Source organism: Rhinopithecus roxellana, chromosome 3 (genome assembly GCF_007565055.1).
Source record: "Rhinopithecus roxellana isolate Shanxi Qingling chromosome 3, ASM756505v1, whole genome shotgun sequence".
NCBI classification, from domain to species: Eukaryota; Metazoa; Chordata; class Mammalia; order Primates; family Cercopithecidae; genus Rhinopithecus; species Rhinopithecus roxellana.
Genome location: NC_044551.1, coordinates 42,266,776 through 42,284,963, shown reverse-complemented (window position 1 = coordinate 42,284,963; position 18,188 = coordinate 42,266,776). Strand labels below are relative to the sequence as shown.

The following is an 18,188-nucleotide window of genomic DNA, read 5'->3' as shown; positions in this document are numbered from 1 at the left end:
ACTGTTCTTTTATAATCACAGCTTACATCAGCAATCTGGAAAAACTCACACCAACAATGTATGAATTTTTGCTTATGGGACTATTTACAAACATCAGACATTCCTAGAGCTCTGGCCACATGCAGCGTCAGCAAAGCAGCATCCTTCTCTTGAGGGGATGCAGCAGGGTTAGGGCTGGGGTCCCATCACTACTTCAGCCCCAGAAAATTGTATTTTCCAAATCCATTCCCCTCACTCTGATTTTACACTTTTTTATCCGGATGGTTCAAAGACTGAGTTCTGATGGAAGACCATGCTTACAAATCCACTTTCCCAGAAAATCAAATCCAATTAGAAAAAATCAAATTGATCTTAGAAGTTGACTCTTGAACAATAAGACAGGTTGAATTAGAGGAGGTAGATGAAAGTTTGTGCAGTGATCCTGGAGGGACTGTTGGAGACTTCTAAGAGCTCTCAGCATTAATGGTGATGATTGTACTATTCGTTCTTATTTTATTTTCAGACTCACAGCTTTGTTTCCCTTGGCAATGGTAGATCACCACACTGCTCATATAAACAGAATCTATATTTTTCTCACAAATTCAGGGCAGAAGAGAGAGTGAAATATTTTCCAGGGAACATTGAGTGAGAATCAGAAAAAGAAAAGAAAATAAGATTAAAGAGAATATTTATGAACATTCTAGGGGGTGGGGAAGGATTGCTTAGAGCTGTAGGGGGGATGTGATGGCCGTGATACCAGTGAACGTTTGTGGAGCACTTAATGCAGTTTTTGAAATATTTTGCATGTATTGACCTATTTAATGAGTTAATTAATGATTTAGTTAAGTAGCTGATTCGTTTGATTTTTGTCTTAAATTTAAGACAGAGAAAAATAGATGAATAATGTGCATAAACTCCATGAAAGAAAGATTGTGAGAAGTATATTATTCTTCCACCCCAGTTAGCAAAGTTGTCAGAAGCCACCATTTCAGTGCTAAGCAACCAGCTCTTTGCCCTATAGCATGCTTGTGATTCAGGATACCTATAAATGGGAGATGATCAGAAGTCCTGATTTCCTGTTCCTCTTTAAAATGAGGAGGGCAGATGAGATCAGTTTTGGAGATCATAGACCTCTTTGAGAATATGAACAGAGCTACAAGATAATGTACATAACACTAAATTTAATTAAAGATAAGTGTCAGACCGAGGTTATGCTGCAGTCTCAGAGGCAATGACAACAGAGATTTCTTCTTGCTCATGATAGAGGTTTATGATAGCTTAGTTTGGAGTTCTGTTCCATGACTCCTCAATCTGGATCCAAGCTGATGCATCCTGCACACCATCTGGGGTAACATTCATTGCTGGGTTAGGGAAAAGGCAATATAGCAGATCACATACTGGCTCCTAAGGCTTCCAATTGGAAGGGACATGCACAATTTCAATTCACATTTCACTGCCAAGCAAGTCACCATGTGTAATCCTCCATGTGCCTGGAAGAAAAGCTTCAAATTTCCAGTGAACAGGCATAACTACCACACAGGGTCAAGAATCCCCAAAGTAGGTGAGCTCTAAATTCCTTTGTAGTTCAAGGTTGCTGTGAGTCCAGATTGATTTTTGATATACTTATTCAGAGTTTATCCAGGAAGTCTACATACATAAATGATAGGTACCAATTCCCCCTCAATCAGGTGGTTATCTTTATTACCAGGACAAGAGTGAGCCTTCTCCTAATAAGGTATGAGCAGAAGTTTTTGGACTATTCCTTCAACTTTGAGTGAGAATTGAAGAAATAAGTAATTCTCTCCCCAGTGCCACAGGGGTTTTCTATAAGAGAGAAGAGTAGGTTTCTCAGTGGCAAAGTTACCTCAACAGCTTATGCATAATGAGATCAAACCAGACAGTTACCAACATTCCTTCCAACCATGAGATTTTGTGCTCTAGGCAGGTGCCTAATGAAATATCAGATGACTAGATTTTACAATGGCCAAGCCAAGTGTATCTCAGAAAAGGATATCTAGAAAAGTAGCCATGAAATGGTCTTAGCATTCTCGCTTTGGCAGCACATATACTAAAACTGGAGATGGTCTTAGCAAGAGAATAATAGACCCAATAAGCTAGTAGAACTCTTAAGCATCATCAAATGCTGGCCACTCAACTGCAGCTCCCAGTGACTTCAACCCTTTCATAATCTCCACCAGTATTTTTTTCTTAATTATATACATGTAACATTTTCCCAGTCTTATGGAAAGTGCTGTTCAAAGGCAGCTTTGAGATGAGTTCCCTTGTTAGCCTCCCTCCAGCCAGAGTGCCTCCCGTTCCCTTCATGCCTTCCTTATAAAAGTCTGTGCTACCTTTGACCACCCTCATTTGATAGACATGAAAATTTAGGCCCAGAGAGGGGCTGTAACTTGCTTAACTCAAAAGCCATTTGGAGGCAGGGTCAGTCACCCACTTCTTTGAAACTTCTGAGTCAATTGCAAGTCCCAAATTCCCTTGGACAAGTTTGGGGCCTAATTTTAATTTAAAGCTTACTCAAAAGATGGTATTTCTGATAATTTACCTTGAAATACTCTATGTCTTCTTATTTGTCTTCATTCAGGGATTTGGCTTGTGTTCTTGCAAGGAAAGGCTATGCTCGCTCAAAAGTCCTTGCTTGCTTAAGGAGGTCTATGGACATGACTCATAACACTCAGTGCTACCTTAGCTTGGCAGTCATCCTGATGATGAATTGAAGATACTTTGCACATCATTTCTTCCCCTTCAGCTTTTTCTTCCAGCTACAGTTATGATAATGGCTTGCAGCAGACTTTGCAAAGAATCAGGGCCTCTGGATAGTGATCTCTTTGTTTCTCTTACAGTTCCTTATCAGCAGAATCCTTATAATCCACGGGGCAGCTCCAATGTCATCCAGTGCTACCGCTGTGGAGACACCTGCAAAGGGGAAGTGGTCCGCGTGCACAACATCCACTTCCACATCAGATGCTTCACCTGTCAAGGTAGGAGGCTCAGCTCCCCCACCCTCTTCTTAGATTCCTGACCATTCTTGCACCACCAGATCATGTCTCAGGGGCAGAAAGGACAAACATAGGCAGCTGGAACATCTACAAAAACCTAAAGAGACTTTCCCTGAGCCTCTTCTTAGGAGATTCTCCCTTAGAATGAGGGCAGTGTGTTGGTACGTAAGGGAGACAAGGATCCTGGTAACTTTGGAGGGGCAGGTGCTGACCCGGAAGGAAAAAGACTATCCTGCAAACTTAACTTACTCATTGGAAAAGACTCCTGGTTTGTGCCTATAAATCAATGTGAGAGCAAATAAAAGTGCAAACTATCTTGGATAAAACTCAAGATGCTTTTTTTTTTTTTTTTTTGAGCTGAGTACCTATTCTACGACAGTGTGGCAATCTTCAAAGGTTACATTTAACAAGGGAGAAGAGACATCTTGACCTTGGTAAGGTTTGTAATTTGGGAGCACATAGCTGTTAGGTCACCTTTCATTGTTACAGCGTATACGAGGCTAATTTATATAATCCTAGACTCAACTGAGCTAAGAGTTCCTAAAGAAGACAGATAATTAGCAGCAGGAAAAGGGACTCAGCTGAAAGAGCACAGAGAGCCCTCTGGCCTGGGGGCAACATGCCCTTCCACAATGTCCCTACAAACATCTCTCCAGCCTCCCCATCTTGACCTCGTTCAGGCTTCCCTGCTCCACAGATCGACCATTCTAATGTTGGATTGCCCTGTGGGTTTAGAAAATGTTTGACCCAAAATGTGTAACTTTATTGTTGATCTTAGATTTGTCCTCATATAGTCTGAAGAATACTTTGTATTTGCTTTTCCCTTTGACTGCTCTTCAGATACTCGTATCCAGGTCTTCCCCATGTCAAACTATGTCACAGGTCCTTAAATTGCGTCTCATCTTAAATGATTCCAACAGTGTCATCGTCCTGGAGTCTTCCTCTTTGATCCATTCTAGTGTGTCACTGTCGTTCTTAAAGTATGATACTCAGAACAGATCACAGTTTTCGAGGTCTGGCAAATACAAAGGACTACATTTCCGTTGATGTAACTGATATTGAACTGACTTCCTGAGGAGCCACTTCACACCACCAGCTTATATTGAATTTAATGTCAGTTGAAACCCCCGGTTCTTTTTATATCAGTAACTGCCTCAGTCTCATGCACCTGAGAGTGACTTCCCCTGCCATTGTGAAAATCCTGAACTGCTTTCTTCATGATCTAACTAGACTCTGCACTGAGCAAACAAATTACTTATTCATATTTCCTGATTTGTTTATAGAGGCATATACGGGATACATTTTAACTGGTGTGATTTCAATTTTATATTGAGTATTGGCAAACCCCTTTAGTATAAGTTGAACTGCAAGAATATCTTGGTGAGTAATTATTTTTACACCCTCTGAAATTGAGGTAGGACAAAGGGTAAAGACAAGGAAATTGTTCCAAAGTGGTTAAGGATATAGTTATGTGATTATATTCTTAAGAGAATTTATCAGTTACCTTTTACTTAAGCAAAAACTTAATAGCTTAAACCAATCATTTATTTAGCTCATGATTCTCTGGGTTGGCTGGGCAGCGTTTCCCAGTTTCTAGCTCTGCTTATCTGTACTGGCCTCATCACGATGATATGCAGTCAGCGGGTGGGTCTGCTGGCAGTGGTTGGCAAGCTGCTAACCCGGGTGTCTCCACATAGCTTCTCATCCTCCAGTGGGCTGGCTTCGGCTTGTTCATATGGTAGTCTCAGAGCTCCAAGTACAAAGAGAGAACAAGCTTTAATAGGTAAGACCTTTTCAAACCTCAGCTTAATGTCCTGCTGTTGGCCAAAACAAGCCAAATGGCCAACCCAGATTCAACGTCACGGAGAAATAAACTTTGCCTTTTGTAGGGAATCTGCAGCATCAGGTTTCAAGGGTGTTAATGCACAAAGGGATAATGTGACCATTTTCACATTTACCACACAGAGTTTGTGGAATCTCTTTCAATGTAGATTTTAAGGGGGAAAAAAATAGACCAACATTTTTCTGAATATTTTCAATGTCCATTTGCTTAAAGGTAAAACAAATGAGAGGATTTTTATTTCCAACAGTAATCAACATGACAATTAAGTACCCTATTAGATAGTTTTCTCATCTAAAGAATCTAAAATTTTTATGAATTTCTTTTACAACTCTTTTAACATGCACTGCTGTGCTGACATGAAAGGAAGGAATCTACAAAGGTTAAAAATGGAAACAGAAACCCTGCTCTGACTCCCAATGCCTTATTTCATCCTGATAGTTTATCTTAAACCTTGGAGACCTTGAGCTTTTACTCTGTTGTCTAAATGGATCATGGAGAACAGGAGGCAAAGCTTAGCATCTACTCAAAGTGGGAATCCAATAGGAGACCTATATATACAGCTGTTTCCCCCTGAAAAAAATGTTCTCGGTGTATGAAGGATAAGAAATAAACTGGCTCTGGAGAAGGAGAGAGCAAGGAAACTTGCCTGTTCCAACTTTGGCACTGGGTAGAAGGGAATAAAACAGTGGCTCACTCCTGTAATCCCAGCACTTTGGGAGGCCAAGGCAGGAGGGTCATGAGATCAGGAGTTTAAGACCAGCCTGGCCAACATGGTGAAACCCCATCTCTACTAAGAATACAAAAATGTGCTGTGTGTGGTGGCAGACACCTGTAGTCCCAGCTACTCGGGAGGCTGAGACAGGAGAATCGCTTGAACCCAGGAGGTGGAGGTTGCAGTGAGTCAAGATCGCGCCACTGCACTCCAGCCTGGTGACAGAGTGAGACTCCGTCTAAAAAAAAAAAAATTATGAAAAATTGTTTATGAAAGTATCTGTCCATAATCCACCCTTTATTCATGTACATTTATAATAAAAATTTATAACAATATATAAAATATACAATAGAGTCAAGCAAAAAATCTAAGTTACAGCAGTCTCCTGCTTGGCAAATGGCAAAAGCAAATGATACTCCTCTTCGGAGGAACTCAACTTTATTCCAGGCCTCAAAGACTTTCCACACATAGCGTTATTATGAAAATGAGTAACTCACAGTCAGTCAAAAACATACGAATTATAATGGAGTGAGAGCCAGCAGAAACAATGGCGAACAGAATCAGAACCTCAATGTCTTTGTATATTGAAATTTTCTGTCATTACATAATAATTATATTGATACATTTAAACAAGCTAGAAAATATGAGCAAAAAACCCAACAGTACATTATAAGAAATAGTACAGAAGATTTGAAAAGGAAACAAATAAAACTTCTAAAAACAGAAATACATAATCTTTGAAATTAAAAATTCAATGTATAAATTAAATAGCAGATTAGATGTTGCTGAAGAAAGAAATAATAAATCAGAAGATTTCATCCAAAAAATGTTATACAGATAATAGATCAAAAATATGAGAAGGTGGTAAAAAAAAAAAAAAAAGAAGCTAATATATGGAGAATATAGTGAGAGGTCCTGACATGTATTTCTAATCAGAGTTCTGGGGATACATAAAAGAGAACATGAGTGGGAGGACAATATTTGAAGAGACAACAGCTATGAATTTTCTAGAGCTGTTGAAAGACACATATCCTTGAATCCAGAAAACCTAATAAATTCCTGAAGGAAAATTTAAAAGAAATCCACCTACGCATACCAGAGTAAAACCTCAGATCATCAAAGAGCCAATCTTAAAAGTAGCCAGAGAGAAAAGACAAATCATCTGCATATAAATGGTAAATGGACCGACAGCTGACTTTTCAATAGCAGCAAGGAAACTAGAAAACAGCAGAAGAGTATCTTTAATGTACTAAAAGAAATAACTATCAAGGAAAGATTATGTGTTCAGCAAAACTATCTTTCTAGAACAAAGACAAACCTACAACTAAGATTATACTTAATGGTGAAAGACTGAATGTTTCTGTTAGATATGAGTTCTAAATTTCTTTTCAAAGAATTAATACGTCAGTATGTTCAATTCTTTGCCTTCTAGTTTTAAACTTAACTTCCTTGTAAAGCAACCTTTTTCAATTACCTACTCCACCCTGACTCATTCAGATTACCTACTCCACCCCAACTCATTCAGATTACTTACTCCACCCTGACTCATTCGGATCCCCTGCACCACCCTAACTCATTCTGATCACATGCTCCACTCTAGCTCATTCAGATTACCTGCTACCTGCTCTGCCGTGACTGCCGCCAATGCACTCACCCCGTCATTCTCTTTAAATTAGCCAATCAGAATTAGTTTAGCCTGTGCGGTCTAACCCTAGCCAATAGGGGAACCACAAAGCAGCAGGGGCCACATGCCTCAGGGATAAGAACCCCTTCCCCTCCCTTGTCCAAGTGCACCCTCACCTTTGCTCCATCTATAAGGGTGCACCCAGCTACAGAAGTAACTTGCCTTGCTGAGAATTAAAAAGAAAATTGTATATTCTAGGTGCTATTCCTTTTGCGGCACGGAAACTTATATATAACATTTCCCTGTAAGATCAAAAACAAGACAAGGGTGTCTGCTCTCGCCAATTCTATTTGACATTGCATTTCAGGTTAGTGCTAGGTTAATTAAGGAAGAAAATGAAATAAAAGGCATCCAGATTAAAAAGGAAGAGGTACAACTATCTCTATTTGCACATAACATGATCTTATACAGCAAATCCCAAGGAATACTAAAAATTTATTAGAACTAATAAGTTTATTAAGATTTCAAGATATAAGATCAAATACCAAAATCAATTCTATTTCCATACAGTAGCAATAAAAAATCTGAAAATAAAATTGAGAGAACAGTTCCATTGGCAATAGCATCGAAGAAATACATAGGAATGAATTTAACAAAAGAAGTTCAAAATGTGTACTCTGAAAACTACAAAATGTTAAAGAAGGCCTAAACAAATGGAAAGGTGCCCCTTGTTCATAAATCAAAAGACTTATTATTAAGATGGAAGCACTGGCTTGCAGATGGCTGCCGTCTTGCTGCATCTTCGCAGAGTGAAAGGGAGAGGGAGAGTCAGCAAATTCTCTAGTGTCTCCTGCTATAAGAGCACTAATCTCATCATGAGGGCCCCACCCTTATGATCTCATCTATACCTAATTATCTCACAAAGGCCCATCTCCAAATACTATGATGTTGGAGGTCAGGACTTCGACATATGAATTGGGGGTGGGGACACAATTCAGTCTATAGAAAATGCAATCCCTCTCAAAATCTCAGCTGGCTTCTTTGCCGAAATGGATGGTCTGATCCTAAAATTCATATGGAATTTCAAGGGATGGACATAGAATAGCCAAGCAATCTTTAAAAAGAACGAAGTTGGAGAACTCACACTTCCCACTTTTAAATTTGCTACAAGGCTATAATAAACAAGATAGGGTGGTACTAGCACAAGGATAGGCATAGAAATGAATACTATCCAAAATATAAACATGAACTCTTATATTTATGGTTGGTTAATTTTCAACAAGGCTGTTGAGATAATTCAAGAGGGAAAGAATGGTCCTTTCAACAAAAGGTGTTTGGAAAAGTGAATATTCATATGCAAAAAATGAAGTCAAACTCTTTCTTTACAATACATAAAAATTAACTAAAAATTTATCAAAGACCTAAATTTAGAAGGTAAAATTGAGAAACTCCTAGGAAAAAAATATAAAAGTAAATCATTGTGATCTTGAGTTGTGCAAAACCTTCTTACATATGACACCAAAAGCTCAAGCAACAAAGGAAAAGTATATTCATTAGATATTATCAAAATTTAAAACTTTTGCGCTTCAGTATACACTATCAAGAATGTGAAAAGACAACCCACAGAATAGGAGAAAATATTTGCAAAGTATAAATCTGATAAAATATTTGTGTCTTGGCTATATAAAGAATTCTTACAATTGCATAATAAAAAGACAAATAACCTAATTTCAAAATGGGCAAAGGATATGAATAGACATTTATCCAGAGAAGTTATACAAATGTCCAATAAGCACATAAAAAAATGCTCAACATCATTAGCCATCAAAGAAATGCAAATCAAACCACAATGAGATGCCGCTTCACATCTACTAGAATGGCTATAATCAAAAAGATAGATAACTAGTGTTGATGAGGATGTGGAGACATTAGAACTCTCATACATTGCTGGTAGAAAGGAATGTAAAATGGTGCAGCTACTTGGGAGAATAGTCTGGCAGTTCCTCGAAAGATGAAATGTAGAGTTACCATATGACCCAGCAATTCCAAATTCCACTCCTCAGTATATACTCAAGAGAAATAAAAATACATGTTCACACAGAAATATATACATGAATGTTCATAGCAGCATTATTCATAATAGCCAAAAGGTAGAAAAACTCAAATCTTCATCAATCAATGAATGGATAAATAAAATGTGATCTATCCCCACAGAGGGATACTATTTAGCAATAAAAAGGAATGAAATACTAATTAATGCTCCAATGGGAATAGACCTTGAAAACATGTGAAAGAAAACAGTCACAAAAGGCTACATATTGTAGGATTTCATATGTATGAAATGCTCAAAACAGGCAAATTATATAAAGACAGAAAGCAGATTCATGGTTTTCTAGGGTTGGGGGTAGTTGGAGGAAGATAAGGAGTGATTTCTAATGGGTTTGTGGCTTGTTTTGGAGGTGATGAAAACGTTCTGGAATTAGATAGTGGTAATGATTGCACAACTTTGTGAATATGCTAAGAAATGGTTGAATTGTACATTTTAAATTGTTGGATTATATGACTTGTGAATTGTATCTCATTAAAACTGTTAAAATGGACTGGGTGCGGTACTGGCACACACCTGTAATCCCAGCATTTTGGGAGGCTGAGGCAGGCGGATCACCTGAGCCCAGGAGTTTGAGAGCAGCCTGAGCAACATAGCAAAACCTCTATCTACAAAAAATACAAAAATTAGCTGGGCGTGGTGGCACATGCCTGTAGTCCCAGCTACTCAGGAGGCTGAGGTGAGAGGATCATTTGAGCCCAGGAGGCGGAGGTTGCAGTGAACTGTGATCACGCCATTGCACTCCAGGCTGGTCGACAGAGCGAGTCCCTGTCTCAAAACAAAAAAAACAAAAACTGTTAAAATAAAAGACCCAAAGCAAAGTAAAAACATGTTTAGATTTTTAAAAACTGAATTTACCAACAACAAACTCTCATTAAATGAAATTTAAAAATATGTTCTGTAAGCAGAAGAAACATGATCCCCAGATGGCAGAACTGAGATGAAAGATGGCATGGTTAGCAAAATCTTAAAGAAAATCAGAAAACACTTGAAACTGAAAGATAACAAAAATACTATGTATCAAAAACTAGCATTATAAAATGTAGTTTAAAGTGGTACTCAGAGGAAAATGTGTAGCCTTAAATTATCACAATAGAAAAGAATTAAGTTTGAAAATTAATGAACCAAGTGTTCAACTCAAAAAGTTTGAAGAGTAGAACGAATCCAAGTAAAATAGAAGGAAGGAAATAATATAGTAGACATTAATCAAAGAAAAAACACACAATGGACAGGATTAACAAAACAAAAGTTGATTCTTTAAAAATACAAGTAAAATAGACAAAATTCTGGGAAAATTATTCAAGTAGTGGGAGAAAATATACAAATGAACAATCTTAAGAATTAAAATAGTCGGCCGGGCGCGGTGGCTCAAGCCTGTAATCCCAGCACTTTGGGAGGCCGAGACGGGCGAATCACGAGGCCAGGAGATCGAGACCATCCTGGCTAACACGGTGAAACCCTGTCTCTACTAAAAAATACAAAAAACTAGCCGGGCGAGGTGGCGGGTGCCTGTAGTCCCAGCTACTTGGGAGGCTGAGGCAGGAGAATGGCGTGAACCCGGGAGGCGGAGCTTGCAGTGAGCCGAGATCGCGCCACTGCACTCCAGCCTGGGCGACAGAGCGAGACTCCGTCTCACAAAAAAAAAGAAAAGAAAAAGAAACACTCCACCTAATAAATGAAGAATTAAATCATTAGAATATTTTAATTTTGCAAAGTTGTAATGAAATAATGTATCTAGCAATGATCATCAGTAGCCATTTCTACTCACCAACACCACCACCCCAAATCATAGATGTGCAGAACATCAGTGTAGTATTATTCCTAAAAAGAAAAAAAAATCAGACCTGAATTTCAAGTTTCTGGATATAACCACCATTTATAGAAAATGTAAAAGAGAGGGGAACAAGTTAACCAACAACATAGGGGTACAATCAGTGAGATCCTAACTGCAGAAACGACTCAGTGTCTTTCTTTAATAAATACATTGCAAGGAGAAAATAAGAAGGAAAAATAACTAGCAATTAATGGACTTAAGAGGTACATCAAACAAATGCAATGTGTGAACCTTGATAGATTTTTATTCAAACAACTAATCACTAAAACAAAAAAAAGAAAAGGAAACAAGAACGGGATAATTGGAAAAACTTGAACGCACTGACTTGATAATGCCTTAATAGACATTATTTTCAATGCTTTTAGATTATTGTGGTTGGCTTTTTTAAAGAGTCCTAATATTTTAGAGATACATTCTGAAATAATAATACTAAAAAGAAAGTCAATAAGAGTTTATTAAGGTTACTAAATACAGAATAAATATAGAAAAAAAATATTGCATTTGTATTCACCATTAACAATCAAGACACCATTTACCTGAACAAGAAAAAAAGTTTAATTTAGAAATAAATTTTATAAAGTTGTATAAGATAAAAATTATAAAATTGTTAAATTTATAGAATATCATAAGAAAGACATTAAAGACCTAAATAACTTTTTAATATGCTAAGTTCTCTGATAGAAAGATAGAAATATCAAAAAGATGACAGTTCTACTCTGGTTGAACTATATATTCAAAACAATTCTAATACATTCCATAAGGCTTTCCATAGAAATTAAGAAATCGGTCAAAATTCTATTCTTGACAAAGGCCAGGCATAATCAAAGCATTCCTAAAGAACAACAAAGCAAGAGGGCCTGTCCTGCCAGACATCATCGTTTGTTATTAAAACCTATTAAGACCGTGTGATCTTGGATTAAGGAGAGATCAATAGACCAATGGAACTGAATATAGAACCAAACACAAACTTCCATATATATGGAAACTTGCTTTTTGCAGATCAGTGGGGAAAGATTAGACTGCTTAATAAATGATACTGAGGTGATTAATTATCCATGTGGGAGAAAATCAGATCCCTACTGTATATCATTCCCTAAAGTCAATTCCAGGTAGATTAACAGTTTTACTATGAAAGGCAGCTCAATAAAATTTTAGAAGACAATATAGGAGATATCTTTTAGGATTTCAGGGTAGAGAATAATTTCTGAAACATGACACAGAAAGGGCAATCCGTAAAGGAAAAGATTCACAAATTCAGCAGCATAAAAGCTGAGAACTTTGGTTCATCCAAAAACAAGAAAAGGGGAGCAAAAAGCAAGCCCCAAATTGCAGAAGATATTTGTAATAAAACACTGAAAAAGGATTGATTTCCAAAATATATTAAGAATTTCTACAAGTCTAAAATTTAAAAAATGAGCAAAAAACATTAGCAAGTATTTTAACACTTGAAAAAAATTCTCAATTTCATTAATCATTAGGCAAATGAAATTTGAAATCACAAAATTATAAATGGTATCATTTCACATCCACTATGTTGACCAAATATGTCAGATATTACTAAGTACTGTTGATGATATATATCAGTGGGAACTGCTGGTGGGAAGGTAAATAGGAAAAGCTCTTTGGAAAACAGTGAGACATCACCCCACAAAAAACTGCAAGTAGCTCAAATGCCCTTCAGCAGTGGAGTAGACCAACTGTGATGTATTCAGGCAATGGAATACAGCACAGCAGTGAAAATGAGTGAACAGCAGTTACATGCATTGATGTGGATGAATCTCAACACACAATACTGAGGGGATGAAGCAGGTATGGGACAATTGCAATATGACTCCATCAACATAAAGCTCAAAAACAGGTCAGACTAAACAAAATATTGTTGATGGATACATCACAGGTGTAAAACTATAAAGTAAAGCAAGGGAATGGTAAACACATAATTAGGGACAGTAAGGGACAGAGGTGCTCTTACGGAGAGGAGAGGCTTCTAAGGAATTGGCGGTGTTCTGTTTCATAAACTCAGTAGTGGGTACATGGGAGTTATTTTACTATTCTTTAAGCCGTACATATATTTTTTATACATTTTCTCTATGTATAGTATATTTCACAATGAAATGTTCTAAATTATGAATTAGATCACCCTCAGGGACTCTTCTAACTCTTGGATTTTGAAATTCCATAAAATCCAGTCTCATTCGAAAAGTTGAAAATCACTAAAATTGTATCACAGAGTCTTGGACTTTCTGATCTAGCTGTGTCCTTAGTTAACCACCCAGCCCCTTCATCTTACAAATGAGCTCCAGAGAGCTGGGATAACTTTTTCAAAATCTCCCAGCACTTGAGTGCTAGAACAGGACCATGGACAAAGGTCCAGTAACCTACAAAACAGCACATTGTTCACTGACACATTCCAGGGCTGTGTGCACGCCCTCCTTCTGGGCCTTATATTTACATTGAGCATTTATACTGGATTTGCTCAAAGCAGTTTTAACGTTCAATATTCCATTCCATTGTTAATCCATATGATCTGCTTTTTTTAATTGGTGGACTTCATTTTTTTGATTCACAGAATAACGACTGCCCCAGGTATATTCTTGCCACATCAGTTCCATACTGCAAACCCTCTCCATGGCTTTCCTGTTATTTGAATGTCTGGCTCCACTCAGCCTCAGATCCATCTGTCATGCTGGTCCAGCTTGCCTTCCATCCCTGTGCTCCCCGCTGTATTTCCAGGAACCCCTGAGAGACTTATCAACCTTTACATCCTTTCTACCAAAAACTTCCTCCTTCAGTTCCTTGGGAGAAATGGAGGACTGATTGTTCCAAGTTTTCCTATGGTCGCCTGGATTTCTCCACTGGGAGAGGTGGCTCTGGGGGTGGAGTTGGCAAGGGAGACAAAGGAGAGAAAAAAAGGGAAAAAACAGGAGCTGTTTCCAGTGAGGTTGTAGGCCATGACCTAATTGATTTCACAGCCATGAAGTCAATTGCTCCACCACCTGCACGGCCCAGAACAGCCTGTGCTCTGGCTTTGCCTGCTCGTGAGACCAGACATTGTTTGATGTGATGAATTTTCATAATGCCTGTTGGAAGATGAACCTTTCCCAGATTTCTGCCACCACCATCGTCTCCACCATACTCCTGCCTCTTCATAGGGGTGGGGTCAGTGGTCACAAGCAATGCTCTACACTGAGTTTAAAATGTTTAGGTGTAGAGTAAGCCCTAAAGGAAGCTTTTCTTCTCATAGACTTACAGCATGGCAGTTCTACTCAGTGATGAGACCAGAGGTTGGGTGGTCTGACTCTCAGACCGTTGTGTCTCCCACTGTCCTGAGCTGTTCCCCCCATGCAGTGACTTCTGAAGCTGGCTCCTCCTCACTCAGCCTCACCCCTTAAGCCTCCAGTCCCCAAAGGTGAACAAACGCTTATGAAATATTCCTGGCATTCACCTGGCACTCTCTCTTATTTTTAAGCTGGCTGCTTTTGTGAAACAACTTTCTCTGTTAAAGGTGAGGTAGTATTTGCTGGGGTGTTTTCACTCAGTTCCAGGCTGACTCTTCAGACTTACAGGCTCGGTAACTATCTTATTGGTTTTCCCATCATTGATCGCCCTTGAGAAAGCTGACTTGTACTAACCAAGTCCTCAGGAAACTGATGTAGAAAGCCAGAATACCTGTTCATCAATGTAGACAAGAGGTGTGACCTTGAGTTGGACTGTTTCATGGTGGCCTGGCCAGCACCTGGCCTCTCAGAGGCAATCTAGGTGGAAAGTCAGTCCATCAGACAGCAGCCTCAGAACCAGGGGAGCTGGTGACAAGATTTAAATGGGCCCTCCAGTTGCCTTCTACTGATTGCTAACCAGCCCCCTTCCTGGCTGGCACATCCTTGCTTTAGCTGATCGGTACATTCAGTGGGTTACTACAGTTCTGGTGGCCCTGCGAGCCATTTATTCCCTTGGAAGAAATTTTGCATCTTTCTGCTCTGCCCATCATGTGTTCATGTCACAACTTAACTCCTTACAGGAAAATCTCATATTTCTAAGTCGGGGTGGATCTCACATAATTCAATTGTTCAAACACCTAAAAATCTACCTGTTTTTCTATTTTGTCCTACATTTATTTCTCCCTATTATCCAAAAGAATATTCCAAGAGACTTTATGAAACGCCTTGTAAAATCCTGTTGCATCTCTGTTCAAAAGCCATCAATGCAATTGCTCATTTTTGCAGCTGAGTGATGGAGAATTATTACAGTCTTCTCCCATTTTTATATGTGTTTGAGATATTTTTCTAAATTTTTCTAAACTAGGGAAAAAAACATCCATGGCTCCTCAGTATCCTACAAAACCTAATCTTCTTAAACTGGATCCAGGCCTTCCTCCAACTGGTCTGAACAATCGTTTCCTGCATTACTTCTCACCACTTCCTACAAACACCACCCCTACGCCTAGCCTTCACACAAATCAAATATCACTTGCACCTTCCTGCCTCTGTGCTTTGGCTCATTCTGTTCCTTTAGTGTTCAACTGAGATGCTACCTCCTCTGAAAAGCCTCCCATGATCCCTTGCAACCGACAAGGCTTCCTCCTTCTACCTCATTCACAGTCCTTACTGCTTGCTCTGGCTCCGTGGCCCGTCACCGGCGATATGGGACATTTTTTTCTATATGATCTTCTTTCTGCAGCATTTTTAGGTCTTTGAAATTCAGGGATTGTGTTTTATTATTCCTGCCTGGGAATAGACGCCCCTCACTCCTTATGGCTATGGTGAGCACAGATTCTAGACTTCAAATCATCCATCCCATTGCCATCCGAAGGTATCTCCAGGTTGGGATTTGGAGCATATGGTCCCCACACTGCTCTTCACCTGGCACAGAATCATGCACATAGGAAGTACCCAGGAAATGTTTAACTGAATGATTCTTTTAGTACATTCATATTTCCACCAGCTGTGCAGCCTTGCGTGAGCCGCATGGCATTAAACTTTTCATTTGCGTATTGGGAGGAATGCTTCTCAGTGCTTCTTAGTGTGCATCAGAGTCAACCTACCGGGGTCGGGGAGTGCTGTTCAAATGCAGATACCCAGGCCTCAGTCCCAGGAAGTCTGATTCTGACCCAGGCATCTGGATTGTAAGAAGCTCTCGGGGTGATACTGATGCTAGTGGCCTACTGTTCATTCTTTAAGGAATACTGACCCCAAAGGCCTGTAAAGTCTGACATGCTACCATTCTGTGGCCACTCATGACACAGTCAGACACCAGCCTTTCCCCCGATGAGGACCTTCTGCTTGCAGACCCTCCCTGCACTCAAACTGCCGTTGTTTTCCTCCTTGTTTTCCTCCTTGTTTCCCCAAGTATGTGGCTGTGGTCTGGCCCAGTCAGGCTTCTTCTTCAAGAACCAGGAGTACATTTGCACACAGGACTACCAGCAACTCTATGGCACCCGCTGTGACAGCTGCCGGGACTTTATCACAGGCGAAGTCATCTCGGCCCTGGGCCGCACCTACCACCCCAAGTGCTTCGTGTGCAGCTTGTGCAGGTGAGCAGGTGACCAGCAGGGACTGGGACCCTCTGCATAAGCCCCCAGGGCAGGGGAATACCTGGCTTTTTCCAGGAAATTCTGGGGTGTACAAGCTTTATGCTGGGCATTTAGATTTCTGGAACCTCAAGTGTGGAGGGATCTGATGGGCCAGTGGTTTTCAAACACTGTTATATCTGAATCTTTCTTATAAAATACAATCTGAGCTAAAACACTGGTTTGTCCTGTGATAGGCAGAGTGAGGATCTGTACCTCCAAACTCAGCCTCCCAATTCCTCTCAAAAGGCCCCCACAGAAACCACTGAGTCTCTCAGAACTCAGTTTGGAAACTGTGGATCAGGCCCAGCCTCCCACACCCTCATCCACAGGTGGGACAGAGATGTCTGTTTATAGCCTTCCTCCATCATCCTGGCACCACTTCATGCCATTGGAGTGACCCTGGCAAGTGACCCCCACCTCTGTAAGCCTCAGTTTCTCCACCAGTAAAATGGAGGTCAAAGCCAATCCAACCTCACTGAGTTTTCTTGAAGATTAATGAGATAATGATGCAAAGACATTAGCTCAGTGACCAGTATGTGAGAGTGTCTGTTTTTATTATTCCTTTCATTATCATGATGATAGTCATCTACCTGCTCTCGGGACATCTCTTGGGATGCAGAGCTCATCACTGCCTCCTGCTTCACCCTCTGCATCTCCATCACTTGTTAATTCAGCAAGTGTACATTAAGACTCCACTGAATGCCAAGTAACACATTAAGGAGATGAAAAAATGAAGAAAGCTCAGCCCTGCCCACAAATACATTAAATGTTAATGGATAGCTCTGATTACCTCATAAGTAAAGCATGATTAAAGTATATATGTATTTTTTTAATTGGGAAAGGAATGTATAGATTAATTATTTTCCCCACAAAATAACCACCAGTCACTTACCAGTTAGAAAAACTAGAGTTTCTGATTGAGACTAATGACACAGTGTGTAAGAAAACGTAATCCTCTCATGGAATTCATTCATCTACCCAGCTCTTAAAACCTGAGCCCTGAGCCCTGGAATCCCAGACCCATCAGAGGTTAGCACAGAGGGTTCCTATGGTACAATATGAGGTTTCTGTCAAGCCCCAGAGAGATGAGGTGACTCCCCAAGATCATGCGATGTCTTTCTACCACAAGGTAGTGGCTGAGCCACGATAAGAACACAGCTCCCCCGACTCTTGACCCAGTGCTCCCTCCATTGTGCCACAGTGCTGATACAAGGGCAAGAGAGCCCCTGGAGCCAATGTTAGGTGCTGTGCTCAGAGTCCTCATAACAGGCATCCCACTGCATGGGCGAGAGCAGCTCAACAGTGGGCGTGGTGGTGCCGGGGATTCTGTACACGGTTCATAATTTAGTTAGGGAGGCAGAGCCTGTACCAATTTGAGACTCCTCAGCCATGGAAACTGAATAAATCCAGAGGAGGAGAGGAAGAGATTATTTACAGACTTACAAACTTCCTATTGGAAAGGGGGATTTTGAAAAATGCCTGAGTAGTAAAAGGAAGAAATTTTGG

The 18,188-nt window shown here is 39.8% G+C and overlaps 1 protein-coding gene across 5 annotated transcripts in view; it reads left to right on the top strand.

Moving 5' to 3' along the window:
- Positions 1 to 18,188, top strand: part of ABLIM3 (actin binding LIM protein family member 3) — a 120,040-nt gene that overhangs the window by 40,571 nt on the left and 61,281 nt on the right. For 4 of the 5 annotated variants that reach the window (XM_010386848.2, XM_010386847.2, XM_010386843.2 and 1 more), the window contains exons 3-4: positions 2,838 to 2,975; positions 16,460 to 16,643. In XM_010386848.2, coding sequence (XP_010385150.1) covers positions 2,838 to 2,975; positions 16,460 to 16,643 — 322 coding nt within the window. The remainder of the gene's footprint in view (positions 1 to 2,837; positions 2,976 to 16,459; positions 16,644 to 18,188) is intronic. The other variant, XM_030927479.1, reaches the window with a different exon arrangement.